The sequence below is a fragment of the Sesamum indicum genome, linkage group LG1 (assembly GCF_000512975.1).
Source record: "Sesamum indicum cultivar Zhongzhi No. 13 linkage group LG1, S_indicum_v1.0, whole genome shotgun sequence".
Taxonomy (NCBI): Eukaryota; Viridiplantae; Streptophyta; class Magnoliopsida; order Lamiales; family Pedaliaceae; genus Sesamum; species Sesamum indicum.
In genome coordinates, this window is record NC_026145.1 from 378,575 (window position 1) to 399,528 (window position 20,954).

Here is a 20,954-nt window from a genome sequence, read left to right on the forward strand (position 1 = left end):
AGAGTAGAATAGAGTAGAGAGAAAAGAAAGAGTTGAGACGAGGGTGAGTGTTGTCTTTCACGTGTGGTGAAGACTTGCATACAAGTGTGTGTGTGTTGTACTCCTCAATTTTCCTCCTCTTTGAGTGTTTTCTCCTGGCTTGGTATCGCCCCCAGACGTAGGATTTATATCCAAACTGGGTTAACAAATTCGTGTGTCTTTTATCGCCTTCATATTCCACCTGTTATCCATCTTAACCCGATCCATTTCCTAACAACGGTTTGGCTCAATAAAAACAAAAAAAATATAGTATCATAATTCTAAAAATAGAATTCCGTACGGAGAAGAATTAATTCTTTTTTCTTTTCAAGAAGAAATGATAAGATTTTATTTCCAATAGAACAAAAAGTACGACCACACAACATATCCACAACAATAATAAAAAACACCAAACAAGACTAAAAACTAATCAAGCGCAGGGTTTTGGTCGCCTGATCTACTAGGATTTTTGCATAAAATGGACGCTCCTAAAATATCCTATTGTCGCGGTTATTCCACAAGAGCCAAGACGAGATATGAAAAGGTGCGAAACCACCCCGAAAAAGGCCATGATGGAGGAAGCTAATCCAATCCTTTATAGATAAATCATCTCAACAGAGGAATCCCCATGGCAGATTAGAAAGCACCCATACTAATCTTGCAAAAGAATAGCATGAAGAACGTGGCCTAATCCATCCTCCGGGCAACAGTAGCAGTAATACACTCCATCTAGTGGATCCCACTAGAGATGAGGTTCAATTGGGTTGGAAGTGCATTCTTGCAACTGCACCAAGCTAACATTTGGACCTTCAGTGGCACTTTAGCAGCCCAGATGAAAACCCAATCCCCCAAAGGGCTAAATCTACTACCTGAAGCTAGAGTATTGGCTACAATAGCCCGTGAGACCGCCAAATCATACACACTTTAGACCATGAACACTCCTTTAGGGTGATAATGCCAAATCAGTCTATCAGAACTTTTCCCACTGGAGTTTGAATGATACACTTACCATCAATAGAGGCAAACTCCTCCCCAGTCGACACCTCTCTCCAACGATGGCCCTCAGCCTTCACATTGAAAAAATTACCATGAGGGAAATATTTAGCATGAAGGAGTCTGGGTAGCCAAGATATACGATGAGGTAACAATACACCAAGCTTACTTCGACACAAAGTTAGGTTTTGTGCCCAAAGCCACCGTCCATCTTACTCTGACATAGTGAGGACCAAGAGATCCAATTAATTTTCCGATTGCAATTTTGATCCCAGAAAAAGTTCGCCGCCATACATTCAATCTGTACGAATACTGATTTTGGTATTCAGAAGCAACTCATGACATAGGCAGGAATAGCTTGGACAGCAGACCAGATGAGCATCGGTCTCCCTACTTGTGAGAGGCGTTTCGACGTCCAGCCATGCAGAAGTTGTCACACTCGATCTTTTAAGCCCCTCAAACACTTCTCATTTTGACACAATATCGTTTTCTATTTTTCTAACATATACATTTGATAAAGGAGTATATGAATTGAAACATTGTGCTTGTATTTTGCGTGATATATCCTGTACTGCTTAAAATCATTACTCGTAGTAAATTATTAGCGAACATTATTTCTGAAGCTCTCCATTTCAAGTGAAGCGAAATTAACACTTTACATGCATTATTAAAATTATTATAGCCCTATTACTCAAAAGGAAAACAAATATTTATACGAATATGTATATATTTATATATATTGTACATCACTCACAATTGATGGTTTGTGGCACTGCAAACCACTCTTGTTATACGAATCACTCTTGTTATTCATTTGATCCATTTTTAATCATTTTTTAATTTCTATTTCTAAACTTTATATTACTGCCTGTAATAATTAAAAAACAAATAGCAGCCCTTAAATGTGAAGAGTCCCCTATCTTGATGTACATCGACAAAACTAACATTGACGTCTGTACAATGTAAAATTTATAGTATTTGGTCACAAAACGTATGGCCTACTACTGCTTTCGAGTTTGCCAAAGCTTTACTCAATGCCTTTTGCAGGTATAGCCAATCTACACTCGGAAAGGCCATGTCAGTAAACGAAATTTTCTAACATTATCCGCCAGCTTGTCTACCACATAATTCATGATTTCCTTCTCTATGATCAGTAGTTCCCCATGTTCATTTCTCGAGTTTAAATGAAAAGATAAAATCCAAGTTAGAATTCCTAATATCATTGGAAAAATATATAATTTTTTGTTATGGTTAATTATTAAATTAAAAAAATTGTGACAAATACAAATTAACTACAGCTTCTCAACGATTATTGGCCGTTGTTTCACAAGTATAGTCAAAATATTTGCCATGATCAAAACCATAATCATAGCAAATGTTTTGGCTATGGCTAAAAATCCTGGTGAAAATTAATTTATCATGGTAAATAATTAAATTTTTGTTTTGACTTTATTTAGCTATGGTTAATAGCATTGATTTACCACAATTTTTAAATCATGGTTATTTATATAGTATAGCGAAAACTTAATTTTTGTAGTGTTTGATGCTATATTTTGTGTATTTTGTCATATTTTGAAAAATCAATTACGTAAAATATTTGAGTGAATAATAAAATTCAAGCATTCATGGTAAACTTTACAACTATATACATATAGTTGGTAGCAATGGTGATACTTTATTTCTGTAAAAAATTAATTAATTGCAGTACTCCCACAGCTCCTGTTATCTTAGAGGGTCGATCGTGCTCTGATAGTGATATCTTATTTCTGTTAAAAAAAAAAAAAAAAATAGGTCATGAAATTCTAGTCGAGGAGAGAATTAGAGAATCAATTTTGATTTTTTTTATTTAAAAAAAAAAACTACTATATTGATTGAACAATATCCAAAATCACCTATTTACCTTTTCTTTTCTATTGCAAATCGTATTATAGTTTTATTGCATTTAACATAAATGTGAGTTACGTGTGCAAAATCTTTCTCTAAATAAGATAAATGATATATATATATATATGATATTAATTTGTACATAAGAATATGGTATATTAGTTAAATAAAATCAAATATCAATGTAAAAAATTCCCACGAGTCAACAATTTTCGTATTTAATTATAACAATATACGTATATCTATAACTGTAAAATTATTCATTATATTTTTACCTTGAAAAAGGTTTCATATCATTCAATATATATTGATATTTGTGTTGCCAATAATATTTTTTATTTCTACTCGCCATCATAGTCAATATAGGTGATAATTATATTCACCATTAATTAGAGAGGATCACTATTATGACCAAAAAAATTTAATTCAAAAATCATAATGATAAGTTACATTCACATCCTGATCTTAGCTTTCATTACACGAATACTTACTATTTTTCAAAAAATTATAATTACAATTTCTAAGGTTGTAATAATTGTAATTACAAGTATATTTTCTATTTTTAGTAACGATTACACAAATACCCCATAAAATTCATTACAAAAACACCCCTTCAGGAAATGTACATGTAAGGAAAAAAAAGCATTATTAGGGCCTTTTTCAATTAAGTCCTATTTGTTACGATTTTCTCACATTGCATTCCATAAGCAAAAAAAGTTCTCAATGTTAGTCGTCACGTGCATTTTTCATTCAATAATTAATAAAAAAATATAAAAATGCTAAAGGCTCAATTAATTATTGGATGAAAAATACATGTGAGAACTAATATTGAAAAAAGAAAAAAAAACACAATTTGGTCCTTTAATTTTGTCCTCGATTCATTTTGGTCCATTAAGTATTACCATTATTAATTTTTTACCATGAATTTATAAAAATATGTAAATTTGGTTTAATTTAAGAATTTTGCTCAATTTTCCAGTAGCTTTTGCTAAAAATATGTAAAATTGAACCCTAGTTAAACTAGAACAATACCTAAACCTTTCACCACTTGTGCTACAATCAATTTGTGCTTTGTAAGCTCAACTATCCAGTATAATCTATATATCTAAAAGTATTTCAATATAAATTGATAATATATTACAATGTATTAAATATTGTTAAATAACTAATGTATTATGTTAATATAAATAATTATATCAAATATATAAATATTAGCATTAAAAGTAATACATTGTAATGTTATTATCAATTTATAATGAAATACTTGTAACCATATATGTTATATAGTATAGTTGAGCTTATAAAATGCAGTATAAGAAATTAAAAGATCAAATTTTGTTTTAAGTGATGGAGTTCAAATTAACCCCGTGAGCAATAAAAGTTTTTTATTATCACATCATCAATTTCAGCATACGCGTCGCAAATTCCGGCAAAAAAATTGAGAAAAACCTCTAAATCGGACTAAATTTACATCTTTTTGTAAATTACTGATAAAATATTGATAATGGTAATACATAGTGGACCAAAATGAATCGAGGATCGATTTTTTTTCCTCTTAAAAGAAGTTCAATTTTTGGAGCACATGCAATATGAAAAAGTCATAATAAATGGGATTAAACTATAAAAATATAAGACCAAAAGTATAATTTTTCCTATATGAAATTTCAAAAAAATTAGAAAATATTTGTATAATTAAATCTAACCAATGATACTTTATTTCTTATATTTTAATATTTTTATCACTGATATTGTTTTTAATTACAGTGCTTATAATGGCTTCATTGCTAAAGTTAAAAGTAAGCATAAGTTGGATATGGGATCTATTCTTCTCAAACCTATTCACACATCAAAGTCAATCATTGTGAAGGTGAAAAAACTCTACAGCTTTTGACTGATGTGGTAACTTTGAAGAATCCTTTATTTGAACACCACAGTTTTAACTTTCTTCATGTAAATCAATTTAAGTGTTTGGTGACCAATAGGAACTGGACATTAAGAGGTCCCATTTTCCAATAATTTAAATTAATTAATGTCTTGGATAAGACAACCTTTTTGTCCAATGTCAAAGAGAGTGAATGTGAAGCAGAAAGTCCAATTACTCACTATTCGTTTTTTCTTGCAAAAATTTTGTGGACCTTTTCGGAAAGAATTTTAGTCCACCCTTTCTTAGTTGAAACGTGGGGAACAGGAACAATAATGAGTCTACATCAGAAATCATTAGTGTTGGCTACCTCCACTAATATCGTACTATACCTTAGTCAAGATTTACATTTTATATATATATATATATATTAATGATGCTTGTGATTCGATTGGTATTCCGTTACATGAAGTATTGTCTGTTTTGATTTTGTATAAGTCTCACGGTTCTGTCTTTAAAGGTGCCTCGTTACAGAGAGGAGATCTTGGAGCCACTGATCAAACTCCTCATTTACAATCAATATGGGATATTTACCTACATTATATATATATAAAAAAAATTAATGATCATGATATGTTTCTATGTACATATAATAAATATTTTTTTATATTTTAAAATATATTATAAATATAACTAAAATGTATAAACCTACAAATCACACTTAAAAAATTAAAAAAAAAAAAAAGAAAGAAGAACTAATTTAAGGTATTATCGACACACCAAAAAAAATTGGTGTAGTAGTGATAGAGGGCATGCGGTAGTTATAATTAATTCTTTTAGGTAGTTAAATTCTTTTAGAATTAATTAATTAGGTATATAATTTTTATATTTAGAATTTGGTGCGAATGTGTCATTAACTGATATTAGTTAGTGTAGAATGTCTTTCTTTTCTATATTAATATAGATATGTTAATTGTCCATCGTTGCATACAATACTTGCGCACATATAACCAGATAGATACGGTACATATTTTATAAAGAAAAATCGATATATAATTAAAAACGGATCAAATATTTTGTCAATAAGGTCAAGTGTTTTTATACTTTTTCTTATATAATTCTCACAACAATAATAAAATATAATCTTTTATCATAGTTAATTATTACAACAAAATATAAAAAATCAATGTTACATAATAAATGACCATACCAATGCAATGACTATAAATCATTATTCAACAATAAGGCCAAAAATAACCATAACAATGCATAACTAAGAATGATTATAAATATTTTGACCATAATAGTAAAAATTTCAAAATTTCATAATAGTAAAAATTTCAAAATTTCATAATAGTAAAAATTTAGTAAAAATTTCAAAAGTGTTCTAAAACGTCCCATCGAAAAAAGTGATCGCACGTGGCATGGCCATGGGGTCCACCCGACAATTGTATAACGTGTGTGCTGTTTGCTTCACTTTCATTTTTTAATATTATATTTATGTATAATTATACTAAATTTAAAAAAAATAATATAATTATTTCTAAATTATTATTTAATTAACACTTTCTTTTTGGGCTCAACGGGGGAGGCGAGGAACGGGGGGGGCGGGGGGGTGTACAAAGCAAAAGCGAAGAGATGGATTAACTAATCGGCACGCACAAGGTACTCAGATATATCTAAACAGAGTTCGATGCACGTGTCGTTATCGAGTAACGGGTCGGGGCCCATTTTCTGGGATAACGGAGTTGGCCCACGTGTAAAAGTTAGAAAAATACTGTCGGCCTCTGCCTGTTTTAACGTAGTAATCAGTGTTAAGCCCACGCCGGATTGAAATTAGACACGTAAGACACAGTTGTTTGTCGTAATGGGACCACATCAGCATAGGAATCTTTTCGAAGGTTTTCTTTCTTTTTTCTTTTTTATTTATAATAATTACATGAAATCTCTCATAATTTAATCTTTTAGTAATTATTTGATATTTATTTTCGTACAATTAGTATTTATATTTAAGTCAATTGACAGTAAATATAAATTTTTATTCAATTGTTAATATAGTAAATTCGTAAATTTTAACTAACAAAGGAATCTATTTTGTTAGGCGAAAACAAATGTTAAGAGTAATATATGTAATTTTTAAAATTATAGGGAGTTTACGTAGAAATATACAAACATTAGGGTATATCAATGTAATTATCCCTTTCTTTAAAGTTGAAAGATAAACCAAATTATTTTATTAACTGATAGAATTTGTTTGAGCCCGATTCGTGAAACTTACTAAATCAAGTTCTAATAAAGTTTTTCGTTCAGCAACACTTGGAACTCTGCTCAAATTTGATTTGATTAGTAAAGAATAGCAAAATATATTAAAAAAATATCAAGCTGCTCGAATTCGATTCAACGAAAACTTGTTCGAGCGGAATTAATAAGGTGAATAACCAAATCAAATTCTAATTAATAAATTTGAACCATAAAATATTGGATTCGACTCAATTTATTTACAATCTAGCTTTTTTTACCCTTTTCATTCTTTTTATCATTTTTTCCTCAAGGCATGTGGAAATTTAATTTGATGCAATCCCATTTCACTCCATTGTATTGTATATATTTGGGATTTAAGAAAAATTGACTTAAACGCCCCTCAATTAACCATTGCATGACAAAAAAACATATGGTTTTTCAATGAGAAAGTTGTCTTTCTCCCCCTTTTGTGTCTATTAGTATTTTTATAGGAGGTAGCATCCTATTAACTCCATCTGTTTTCGTCTTAATCATCTGTAATTTATACTATATAAAAAAATAAATTCTATTTTCACTCATAAATAATAATTAATTACATCGCGAAACCAATTTTTAAAATTATCAAAAATATTTTTATATATTTTCCACCACCCTTATTTAAATTCTTCTTTTAATCTATATATCTATACTATCTATGTATATTAATATGAAAATTTCACTCAAAAACGGTTTGTGAGTGAAATTTTCATATTAGTACGTATACATAGGGTATAGATATATAGACATATAGACACCAAATATCACTACATTAGTTTTAATTATTTATTTATTTTTAAATGTGATGTGTTGGTTTATATATTTCATTCTTATTTATAATATATTTTAAAGTATAAACAATTATTTATTGTATGCATGCAGAGACGGCGTGGCATAACTGCTAATAATTATATAAAATAAGAGAATTTGATGAATTCTTTAAATTTTTTATTTTTAAAATTAAAAATAAAGTCTTACACCTTTTTATCATTTTCTATCCCAATGAATTCTCAAATTCTTGTATATAGAGTGGCTTATTTTCGTTATGTTTAACTTTGAATAGATGTTATGCATTGAACATTTGGAGGGCAGTCGCCATCATAGTTGATTGAGTCGGTTTGTGTGGGCTACACCTAATTAATTGTTTTTTTTAAGTGTTAAATTCATAATTACATTAATATAAATCATAGAAAGTGAATTTCTTGTAGTAAATAATACAAATAACAAAAAAATATTTCGTTGCTAAATTCATTAGCAAGTAAATTTATCGTAATAATTAAATAACGTAGATACAATAATAATTCTTCTTGCTAATTAGCTTCAGTTATTGAGAAATTTTCTTGTAGTGTCAGATAAATATCTATACGATTGATAAAATTAAATTTATAATTTTAAATTTAAGCTTAACGTCCACTAAACTAAAACATCATTAATCGCAAGTTATTTTAAATACCTAAAATACATTAATATTTTTACTGATCAATTGTAAGTTCCTTACAAAAGTATTCATATCTACAGGCAATATTACCAGTGCTGCTGCGAACTGAAAAAAAACATAAATTCCACGTATTTTAATTAATTAATTCTAAATTTAAAATGAATGTCAAGTTAGTGGAAGCTTTTCATCTGACGTTTTTGTATATGGTTGATTTTTGACCTGTTTGGTAACATTAGGAAGAGGAGTGTTCTTTTGGTTCTTGGATATACTTTAAAATAAAACAACTATATTCTTAAATTGGACAAGCAAAATAATATGAGAGCATTGCACCATATCATTAGAATAAATATGAATTTTATTGTGATTAATTATCATGATTAAAAATTAAAAATTATGCTGAATATTAATGAATCATGGCTATGCAATAATTGTTAATCGTTGCTTTTTCAAGTGATCTCAAATTGATAACTATAATTAAAAACTATGACAACTGCTTTGGCCATATATAGCTACGTAAAATCGGATTAATTATTGCCAAAATTTAAATTTTGACATTAATTTTAAGGTGAAGTGATATATAATATACAAAATAATTCAATTTTTTATAGTGTATTATAATAAGGGAAAAGTATTATTTTAATCCGCTAAATATGCCTAATTTTAATTTTAGTCCGATAACTATGTCCATTTTTATTTAGATCCAATAACTTACGAAATTGTTTACTTTTAGTTCTCTGACAGATTTTCGGGCAATTTTACCCATATGCAACTTTTGAAAGACAGTTTTAGTTCATATGCACTCATAGGGGTAAAATTGTCCGAAAATCTGCCAAAGGACTAAAAGTAAGCAATTTCGTAAGTTACTGGACCTAAACAAAAATGGACATAATTATCGGACTAAAATTAAAATTAGGCATACTTAGCGAACTAAAATAATACTTTTTCCTTATAATAATTTGCTACTTCCTATATATATATACAATATTCTTAATTGTTAAAGATAATATTCTTTATAATCCAAAGAAAAAATGCATAAATAGTTAGTACGACCTTTTCAATTAGATTGTTTGATGCTTATTGTTTTAAATTCGTAACAGTAAATTCTTCATACTTACAGCTTCATTAATTAGCAATTAGTAATCTCTCTCTCTCTCTCTCTCTCTCTCTCTCTCTCTATATATATATATATATATATATATATATTGAAGTTTTTCAATTGTTGGAATATTATTGGAACTCGAATTAAATCAAAACTAAGCCATTTTGATTTCTTAATTCCAAAATTTAATTTACAGTGAAGAAATATATATGAGATCTTGGTTTGAATTCCATAATTAGTACGTAGTATGGGTATTTATATAAATTTATTGTTTAATTATTCGTTGTTTGTTTTCACCTAAATCCAAGATTTTTCTCACAAGTTCAAATCTTTAAATACTCAAACTGATGAAATTACCTTAGTTTGTTCCATCTAACTCATAAAATTATGGAACTAGGTCTAAAAATATCATAACATATTTATAACATGACAAATATATTAGTCTCAGACAAAACTATAGAAAATATGAAAATTGAACAAAGTCTATTAAAAGATGAAAAAATTAACAAGAAAATATCCCTAACAATCAATGGAATTTTGCAATGAACGACGATCCCTCTTACTAATAGTCATAAAAGAAATGCCGAACGTGTGCAGAAATTGATCGTCCTGTGATTCCTCCTAAATCAAAATTTATAATTCCTTTGAAATTTCACCTTCAAATCATTTGCTTCAAACACTAGTTTGCCAAGTTAATTACGTGGATCCATATATTCCTGAAAATAAATTAAATTCTTTGTATGTAAACGAATTTTTTAAAACCATTTTGTGTTATTCTTTCACCTTGAGAATGCATTTCAAATTAACTCCATATTAAAGTCACTTTGAACCCTACATCCCAAAACATTTCCCCTAATTAAATTCAAATCCTTCAGTCAAACGCAAATTATCTGTAGCCAGATTCGACTACATTTTATTCAGCTACATTTTTTTATTAGGGAGTTTTATTATATTTAATTAGGGTGAATAGTAATTTATCTCCATATGATATTGGAAATGAGCACATTATCCCCTTATGAAAAAAATATAGTAATTTATTCTCCTATATTTTTTAAAATGAAGCAATTTAACTCCAAGAGAGGTAAATTGCCTCATTTTAAAAATCATAAAGGGCTAAATTATTGTATTTTAAAAAATATAGAGAGATAAATTACTATTTATTTTTTAAAAGGAATTGTTTGCATTTTTCCCTATTTAATTGTCTTGATCTAGGGAAAAACAAACATAGGAATCGAGTTTTATTACAAATATTTTTAAATCAAGACATTCTTTTTGGTCGGGTATGAGGTCTTCTTTTAAGAAGGTCTGGTGGTTCATGCCGTCAGCTTTTGAGTTCTCTCTCTCTCTCCCACCTCTTTCTCTCTCTTAATTAAGCTTACCATCATCGATATATACACACGCACACAGACAGAAGAGAGCGAGCAAGCTAAACCGCACCGCTGTGGTCTACATCAGTTGCTGGTGGGAGGGTGGTGGAGTACTTCACTGCCACCAGTTATTCCGCCGCCCCTTTTTTCCCACAATCAAGTTTCCTCCCAGTTCAAGCCAAGGTGACTGTCATCATCACATACATGTAAACATTTACATACACATATAGATACATAAACACACACAGTGAGGGTTTGCATGACAGCCATTGATGCTGTACATGCTCGTCATATTCCTCGCACCACAAAACCCTATATATGAATCCTTTTCTTCTTGTTTTACCATTTGCCCAGAAGGGAAAAACCTTTCATTTCCCCTCTGCTTTTACTTTTCCTTTCCTCTTTTCTCGGGATCCGATCATTCTTTGACAATCGGGGGACAAAGTTTTCAGGGTCGGTTCAATTCCCGAGTAAAAGGCTTTTGCTTTGCTTTTCCTCTCCAGCAGTAATTTGTTGACTGATCGAGCTTAGGAGAAAAGGGGGTTTCCTTTACCTTTTCCTGAGTGAATATTAGGGTTGGGATTAAGTCAGATCCACAAGAACTTTGATTCAGAGGTTATCTTTCTCCTTTTCATGTACTGTTAATTAAACTCTCTATACTAATTTCAAGACTTGATAATATATATATAAAATATATTTCTGTATATAGATATTTTTTGACATGGGACAAAATTTACACTGAAAATTCAAGTTTTCTGCTAGTTTAAATCTCTCTCTCTCTCTCTCTCTCTCTCTCTCTCTCTCTCTCTCTCTCTTACATTGATACTCTACTCATAATTTTACACATTTCTTCAGACTGACTTATCTTGTGTCAAAGTAATCTGGCATATATATTGTGTATGTGTGTGTGTGTTTTGTTAGTTTGACTATTACTTTTTATGCAAATTAAGGATGACATGATTTTCTGGGCAATTCATATAGTCTGGGTAGATCTCTCTTGTTTATGATTTCTTAAAAATGTATTTGAGTATTGTTTTGAAATTAATAAACAGGTAGGGGTCAGGTCAAACTCTCGCCACGGCACCGTTGGATTCTCCCAAAGAAAAAAAAAATTGTACTAAGTTTGCACCCTTTTCATAAGAAAAAATCAATATATATATATATGCAATGATATTTTCTTTTAAACTGTGTTTGAATTGAATGATTTGAAATTAAGAATTTCAATTCATGATAACAAATCTTTTTAACCTTGTTTTGCAAATTACACATTACAACGAATTTTAAATTCTTGAAGTCGTATTTTGAAGTATATCGTGTCATGACATTATAACGAGTTTAAAAAATTTATCTAATATTGAGCCATTTGAATTCATTTTTACAAATTCTTCCATCCAGGTTTAGCATTATGTAATTTGTTTTTTTTATTCGGTTAAGTATGTTATTTAATAATTCAGTCCCACTTTTGGTGTTTCATTAGGGTAAAAAGAGATGAATTAATTATATATATGTTGGAGATAGATATTCCTTTTTTTCTCTCCAGCATTCACTTTTGTGAGTGGAGGAACCATCTCTTTTTGTTGTAATAAGTATTTCGTTCACGTTTCATGCCCTCAAGCAAAAGCAAACTTGAGTAGTTTTACCTACATATAATATATATATATATAAATATACATGAATCCATCTTCATCAAGTTATATTAAAGGTTCAGTGCTTTTTGGTCATATGAATGACAAAGATGATCAATGGATTAATTATTATACCTATAGTTAATTTTTATTCTACATATATATATAGGCACATTTATATAAAAGGAATTAGACAAAAAATTAAGTAAATAAATAGAAAACTCTTGGTATATTTCTAGAATAACATTGCATATGTATATATAAACATTATCAAGCTTCACAATTTGCATATCTACACTGGACCTATTCTGTAATTTTATCTTTTTATTATGTTTTTTCTTACTAGAAACGGACATTCGGGTGTCGGAGGATGTATTTGGACTGATAGATTTAAAAATATGGATTTTGTATTGGATTTATTTGAATAATTCTAAATTCCATGAATTTCAAATTGATCTTCGATGCTAATATTTAACTATATTTTATTGAACGTTGATAGATTTAACTGGTTTCCAAATGCGGTCATTTAAAGTCGTTTTTGCAAATTCTTCCTCATTAGATCATCATTTCAAATGTAGTTGAAATACCTTTGAAATAGCTAGAACAAAATGGCATATGAATTAATTGACATGAAAATTCATTAATTATGTGGGACTGTCTTCACTTGTATCACCCATAACGATAATTTGCAAGTTGATTGTTGTTAAGGTAGCTGCAAACATTCATTTGTTTCTGAAACTTTCCTTAGTTTATGTCCTAAATGCAGCTCACACTGCTGTTCTTGATGCAAATTACAGGTGTTAATTAAACTACAGACAACTGCAAGAACATGAATTCGTTTACACATGTTCCTCCCGGATTTAGATTCCACCCGACAGACGAAGAACTGGTCGATTACTATCTCCGGAAAAAGATTGCCTCGAAAAGAATCGACCTAGACGTCATCAAAGACATCGATCTTTACAAAATCGAGCCATGGGATCTTCAAGGTATGTACAAACTAACCTAGATATCCTTGAATTTATATGTTCTCGTCTCGTTTTTCATTCTAACGTTTGAGCGAAACTATACAGAACTTTGCAGGATAGGGGCTGAGGAGCAGAATGAGTGGTACTTCTTTAGTCATAAAGACAAGAAGTATCCGACCGGAACGCGCACGAATAGAGCAACGAAAGCGGGATTCTGGAAAGCCACCGGAAGAGATAAGGCTATTTATCTGAAGCACAGTTTGATTGGGATGAGAAAGACTTTGGTGTTTTATCAAGGTCGAGCCCCCAATGGACAGAAATCAGACTGGATAATGCACGAGTACCGGCTCGAATCAAATGAAAATGCAGCTCCCCAGGCAAGTATATACCTTAGGTATTCATCATATTAATTATTGTTTATGGATTCAATTCATTTTCATCCCGTAAGTTAGGTTTAGGGTAGCATTTTACTTCTACGTCTTTTAATTTTTTTGATTTCAATCTATTTTTCACCAGAGTTCACCTCCATCAGTGATAAGGGTGAACTCCGACGGAAAAAAGAACAAAAATAAAAAAATTTATAAAGTTGTAAGACCAAAATACTACTTTAAAAGTAGTAAACAAAAATACTGTCGGAAATGAGTTAATCTGAGATGCACATGCATTTTACCGGTTAGAAGAGCCGGCAAAAGATGGATTAAGATTGTAAAAGTTAGAAAAATGTAAGACCAAAATGTTACCTTAGAAAGTTACAGGACTAAAACGCTAAATGATCTAAGTTACGAGACCAAAAAACTATTTAAGACTATTGTTTATTGTGGTTAATTAGTACACTAGAAGAAAATTTAATATCGCTCACAGTTTTATTGACTATAAACTAAAATCATGATAAATAATTATTATTACATATAATTAAATAAAAATCGACACAAAAACTTAGTTTATTCACCGTCAAACTCTTTTTGGCCATGAGTATAAAACGTAGGTTTCATCTAAACAACACTTGCCGTGTAATTGAAAAAAAAAAAAAAAAAGATTATAGCTATTATTATTTGAGCTTAATTATGTATAGGCAAGGAAATCATATTTCTTTTCTTTAGGATTTTGATTTCTTTATTTTTAAGTTCACACATCCCATAATTTAAAAGTTGCAATTTAATTTAATCTCAAACTTTAATTTTATTAAATTTCTAACGAAAAAAGCAAGTGCGTGGCACGAGCCCCGTTAACTTTGAGGGGGAATTAAGGTTGTTTTCATAAAAATTTAACAGAATTACAAATTAAGACTAAAATCGTAAGTTTTTTACATGGGATGCTTTGTGATGAGTTCAAAAATAAAAGACTAACTTATGAGATGTAAAATATAATTTTACCATAATGCACATTTTCAGTAATATCTAATAATACTAGATATAGACTGTTGCTAATGTATAGTTTGATATTAGCAACTGAAATAGAAATTATCAGGAAAACAATAATGAGACTCATATATATATATATATGTGTGTGTGTGTGTTAAGAATGTATGAAGCACACAATTTAGTCTTATTGGAGTTTCCAAATTTATCCTGGAGACAGTATTTGATTTATCCTTTTGATTACTAGACAAATATAATTTTTTATCATGATTCATTATTAAGTAATATCAAAAGTAAAGATAGTGACAAATATTAATTAATTATGATTATGTACAACTGTTAGTCATTATTTCTGAAAATAAAATTAAAATATTAATTGTAGTTAAAAATTATATAACAAATGTTCTGACCATATCTAATTATTTTCAAAATATTAATTGTAGTTAAAAATTATATAAAAAATATTTTGACCATATCTAAAATAATTCCAATATTGATTAACGTGGATGGAATATTGGATCTATTTTAATGATAAACTCTTTAAGTATTTGGATAAATAAAATGTTAGAGTTCATAAAATGTTGAAGATCTCGCATAATAACTCTCATATTATAATAATTATTGAAAAAGCTATCAAACTATTATTATATAAAAAAACTATACAAATAGATAATTTTGCTCTCGGAGTAAATTAAAATGCAAATTATATGAAGGGTAAAAGTGAAATACTAATAAAATTATGTGTTGTTTTATCTGCTCGATATTAAAATTAAAGAAGTTATAAGATATTTTAGAAAAAGATGGGTGAACTTAACTTTTCTTTTTTGAAGAGATTATAAGATCTAAAACATCATATTTTAAGATCTTAGAAGTTCTTTAAAAAAAAAATTTGCCAAACAACCTCGAAGTTTATGTAAGACATCTTATACTTATGAGCCAATACATCTTATACTTATGAGCCAATACATCTTATAAAATGTTTTATGAGCTTATAAGATGCTAGATCTTATCGTAAAAATAAGCTTGTAAACCATTAAAATATTAAAGCTTATAAAATATTTTCATATTTTATAGGATGTTTGGCAGGGTTTTTGCCAAAACTTCTGCTTTTAAAAAAGTGATTTTTATAGAGAAAGTTGAAAGTTAGAAATGAATTTTCTAGAATTTGACTCCGTACCACTGAAGGGTTCATTCGCACGCTTGAAAGATAGCCCAAAAATTCAAAGGAATGATTGGATAATTGGTTTATATAAATCCTTCTTGGATGCAACCACAGCGAAAAATGCCATTGCCAAAAAGTGACAAGGTAACATTTCCATTTATTCATGAAAAGAGACGTTCCTTTTGAAGCCAGAATGGATTTTCTTTGATACCTAATATAATGCATGCAAGGTTCCTTGACCAACCATAGGTTCGCCTGAAAATCCTTAACCTTAACAAAGACGTTCACAAGACGTTCTATTTTTACATAGAAATAGATTCGTTCAAGAAGAACTCCGATCCAAAAGTAAGTAGTGTTTGTAAAAAAAGTAAAAATTAAACAAAAGCTGAATTAGATAGTGTTTGGGAAAAAATCACTTCTAAAATAAATTTAATTGATTAAAGACTATTTTATCCCCATATGTTAAAAAGATAATATTTTTTTGTTATATTTGCATCTGCCATTTGTCTGTAATGATTATTTTTTCATAAAAATTAATAAATTTTATTTGCTTAATATATATCATATTCAATTTTTCTGAAATATTAATAGAAAAATAAAATTTTGATTTAATAATGCTTCCACTAAGTAATATAATTATTGATTCATACGCAAAAATTAAATTTTCATTAATGAAAAAAATATTTTATTAATTAATCATAGCTATTTAATTTATATTTTTTATGATAAATAAATAATAAAATTAGACAATATAGAAAATAAAATGTAAAAATTATAAAATATTTAATGTGTGAACGTGTAAATTTGATTATTGTTAGTTATTTCAATTATTTAAAATTTTCAATATCAACTTTAAATATGAAAATTTTAAGATAAATCAAAAAACAGTAACCTTGAAATTAAGGGTATTAATTATATGGGTAAAATAGTAACAATTGAAGTTGAATTTATTTACAGAAAAGCCAAAGCAGCTAAGCACCTCCCGAGTTACTTCTAACTTTTAACCTAAAAACACTTTTTTTAGCAGTTTTAAAAGTACAAGTTGACATCCCAAATATCTCAAAAGTTTTTTTTTTAAGTCAGAAACTGAAAAAGTGCTTTTATAAAGCTCGCACAAACACTAATAAGCTATAAAATGATCAAAGAATATTTATATATATATATATATATATCATACCATGAAGATCAAGTAGCTATTTCTTGATATAATTTGTAGCTAATCATTTTAAAATACTTTCATAAATATTATTTGAACTCCAAATAAAATTTTAACAGATAATCAATGTTAGATGTCATAAAGTTGGGGAGAGTGAGAGAGGAAATCCTCGGTCATTCAAAAAATAGTGTAAAATATGTATAAATTAAAATTAAATATAGCCAAAATAATAAAGGCATATTTCTGTAGGAAAAATTGCAATTTTCATCCTTTAAGTATAAGAATTTGACATTTTTATCCTGTATGTTTCTATTTTTGCATTTTGGTCCAGTAAGTATGCGATTTTCACGATTTTGGTCCTATTCCGACAAAGATGGACGGAAAAAGTCATGTGACATGCACATGATCATATTTTAAAAATTTTTCGAGCTATTTTAATCTTGTAAGTTAGGGGACGTTGGCATTTTTAGTCCTATAACTTGGGAGAGTTGGCATTTTTGGCCCTTCATGAATTTATTTACGTACAAGATTAAAATTGAATTTTCGATCAAATAGGCCGAAAAAAGATTAAAATACCAAAACTATAAAGTTATACAATTAAACTAAAATCAATTTGTATAGGACTAAAACTGCTACTCCTTCTAAGTTACAGGACTAAAATTACAATTTTTTCATTTGTGTTTTGAAGTATTAACCATACACAGCAAGATGTTTTAAAAGAAGATAGATAAAATGAATTTTTTCTTTTTCAAAGATTTTATAAAATTTAAAACATCTTATTTTAGAATTTTATAATCAAGCATTTTTCTAAAATAATTACCAAACAATTTTCAAAAGCTTATAGAAACTTATAAACATCCCCCAAAACTGCAACCCTTCCTTGAATTTACCTATCAAACAAAGAAATTAAACGAGTTATTTCATGTCAATTATGCATGCATGATGAACTATATATATATATACATATATATATATATGGTATTATTTAACTACTTCTTTTGAATGCAAATATTTCTTCAATCTAACATAGTATCTGATCAAATTTAAATCATTGTACCAGGAAGAAGGATGGGTAGTTTGCAGGGTATTCAAGAAGAGAATGGCCACAACAAGAAAAGAGGGCGAGCACGATTCACCCTATTGGTACGACGACCAACCCTCCTCCATGTCGGATTTCGATCCAGCGAGGCGTATATCCCCACTGTTCGCTTCCTACCCTCCTCACAGTCACACCTGCAAACAAGAGCTCGAGATGCAATACAAAATGCCCAACAATGTCGATGCATTTCTCCAGCTTCCCAATTTAGAAAGCCCCAAACTACAACAATCCGGCAGCAGTGTGATCAGTTGCCACTCCATCGTCCCTTACCGCTTACAAGACGTCGACTGTATCCAAGAAAGTGACCAAATGCACTGTAACACGCTCTACATCAACGTGAACAACGAGCAAGCAGCATCGGATCAAGTCACTGACTGGCGGGTGCTCGACAAATTTGTGGCCTCTCAGCTCAGCCAAGATGATGGTAATGACTCAAACGAGGGTTGTGTTCAAGTTTCTGAATCAATCGGAATGATGGAGAATGAGATGAAAACAGAACTTACGTCGATATCGACCACCACGACTTCCCAATTCTACCTGTGGAAGTAAGAGACATGAAGTAGAGAATAAAATTGGGTAACTATATACTAATTAATTATGAGATTTAAATATATGGTAAATTGCAATTTATCTATGTGTATTATGCAAACTAGGCAAACAACCCCTTTATAAAAAATAACATAGCAATTTTTCTCCCCGTGTTTTTCAAAATGTAGCAATTTACCCCCCTCTATGTTTTAAAAAATGAAGCATAGGTAAATTGCTTCAGTTTTTAAAACACATGAGGGTAAATTACTATTTATTTTTCATAGGAGGTAATTTGCTCATTTCTAATATTACAGAATGGTAAATTGCTTTTACCCTTTAAATATATAACTAGGAGAAAGAATTAATATTATATATATATACTGTCTTAACTGATGTATATTGTAAAAATTGAAGTGGTGATTATGGTCTCATCATCCTCAGACATTTATAGTATATATACTGAGAAGCTACTAATAAGTATGTATATGCAGATTAATGTTGTAAAGCGAGCTTCGGACCGTGTACTCATGTTGAATCATGTATTTCATTAATGAACATGCATTTGTACAACCTGAGTTATAGAGAGAGAGCATTGATCTTTTGTTGTCCATGTTACTTAGGAGGAAAAATTGCATTTTACCTCTTATTAGTTAGTTTTTTATTAATACGTTTGTTTTATTATTTTTGAACTTATTAAATTGCACCTCACCCTTCCGCAAAATTCGTAATTTTAGTCCCAAAATGATAATTCAATTCATTTTTTTATGAAAACTTGTGCATGACATAAATTCTGTGAAGTTTTTAGGGGAATTAAGATTGTTCTTCTAAAAAATTTAACAAAATTAAAGCATTAGACTAAAATTGCATATTTTCTCAAGTTATGGATGCAATGTGGTAAGTTAAAAATAATGGATTCAAATGCAATACAAGTTAACTTGTAGGACATAAAATGCAATTTTCTTAGGATTATATAAAATAAAAAGGTTAAATGCATTTTGGTCCTATAGAATAGGCCATTTATCGTTCCTTTTTTTGCCGAATTTCACCTTCATCAACAAGAATTGTAAACTTCTATGAAAGAAAAGGACTGAAATTATGAGAATTAAAAAGATATAAAATCAAAATGCATTCCTAGAATGTTAAAGGACAAAAATATCGATAAAAATGAGTCAATAGATACAATAGCTCCAATTTTAAAAAAATCACGTGAGATCAAATGAATTTTTCTGGCAAATAGCTAGGGTGAATTTTAAGAGAAAAAAGAGCGAAATCGCGTAAATTAAAAAAATTTAGGAACAAAATGCTACCTTAAAGTTAAAGGAGAGAAAGGTCAAATAATCTAAGTTGCGAGACAAATAATATATTTAAGCCTAAAATAAAATAGTTACTTACCATTAGGTCATGAAAAGTTACATAAATATTGGGAAAACTCTACATTTAATCCTATGGTTTACGGAAATTTAAAAATGGTTCCAAAATTGAAAGAGCTGGACACATTTAGTCCCATAAATCTCATAGAGTAGAGGACCAAACTTGTCGAGTTTCCTCAATTTTGAGATTATTTTAAAAATCTTGTAAAGCAAATGACCAAATATGTCGAATATTTTAATTTTTGGAGTATTTTAAAAATCCCATAAAACAAGAGACTAAATGTATAAACCTCCTAGCTTATGATACTAAAAATATAGTCAATGAATATTTACCATGATTTTAACTGTATATTTTAATCGCACTTACAGAAAACAACTGCTAATAACTATTGCACAATCATAATTATCACTTTTAACTATAGTAAATTAGGCCTTACCTCAGTAATATTTCTTATATAGTGTCAAAACATGTAAGGGTGACCTAATTCCAAGTCCCATTACATTAATATATATGTTGCAAGCTGAAAAAACATCATCGGAAGCTTTCCATTTATTAAAAGAGAAAAGATAAGGTTGTACAGGCTTATACAAGATAGATGTAGGAGCTGAAGAGCTGGTCAATTAAATGTAATATGATATGGTAAGTTAAGGGTTACAATATGATAAATTCAAAAGTAATAGGACCATAATTACAAATGGGCTAATTTGTAGTTGGGAAATGCAATTTTTCCTGATAGAATGTATTAAAAAT

At 29.2% G+C, this 20,954-nt stretch overlaps 1 protein-coding gene across 2 annotated transcripts; it reads left to right on the forward strand.

Annotated features, from left to right (window-relative positions):
* On the forward strand, window positions 10,903-18,998 carry LOC105156814 (NAC domain-containing protein 7-like). 2 transcript variants are annotated; one of them, XM_011073081.2, is made up of 4 exons: window positions 10,903-11,120; window positions 13,360-13,551; window positions 13,636-13,907; window positions 18,267-18,998. In XM_011073081.2, the coding sequence occupies exons 2-4, from the start codon at window positions 13,392-13,394 to the stop codon at window positions 18,852-18,854; spliced, it is 1,020 nt and encodes a 339-aa protein (XP_011071383.1). In that variant the 5' UTR covers window positions 10,903-11,120; window positions 13,360-13,391; the 3' UTR covers window positions 18,855-18,998. The 2 variants fall into 2 exon arrangements, with proteins under 2 accessions (XP_011071383.1, XP_020548384.1); XM_020692725.1 differs by lacking the exon at window positions 10,903-11,120 and adding an exon at window positions 11,185-11,552.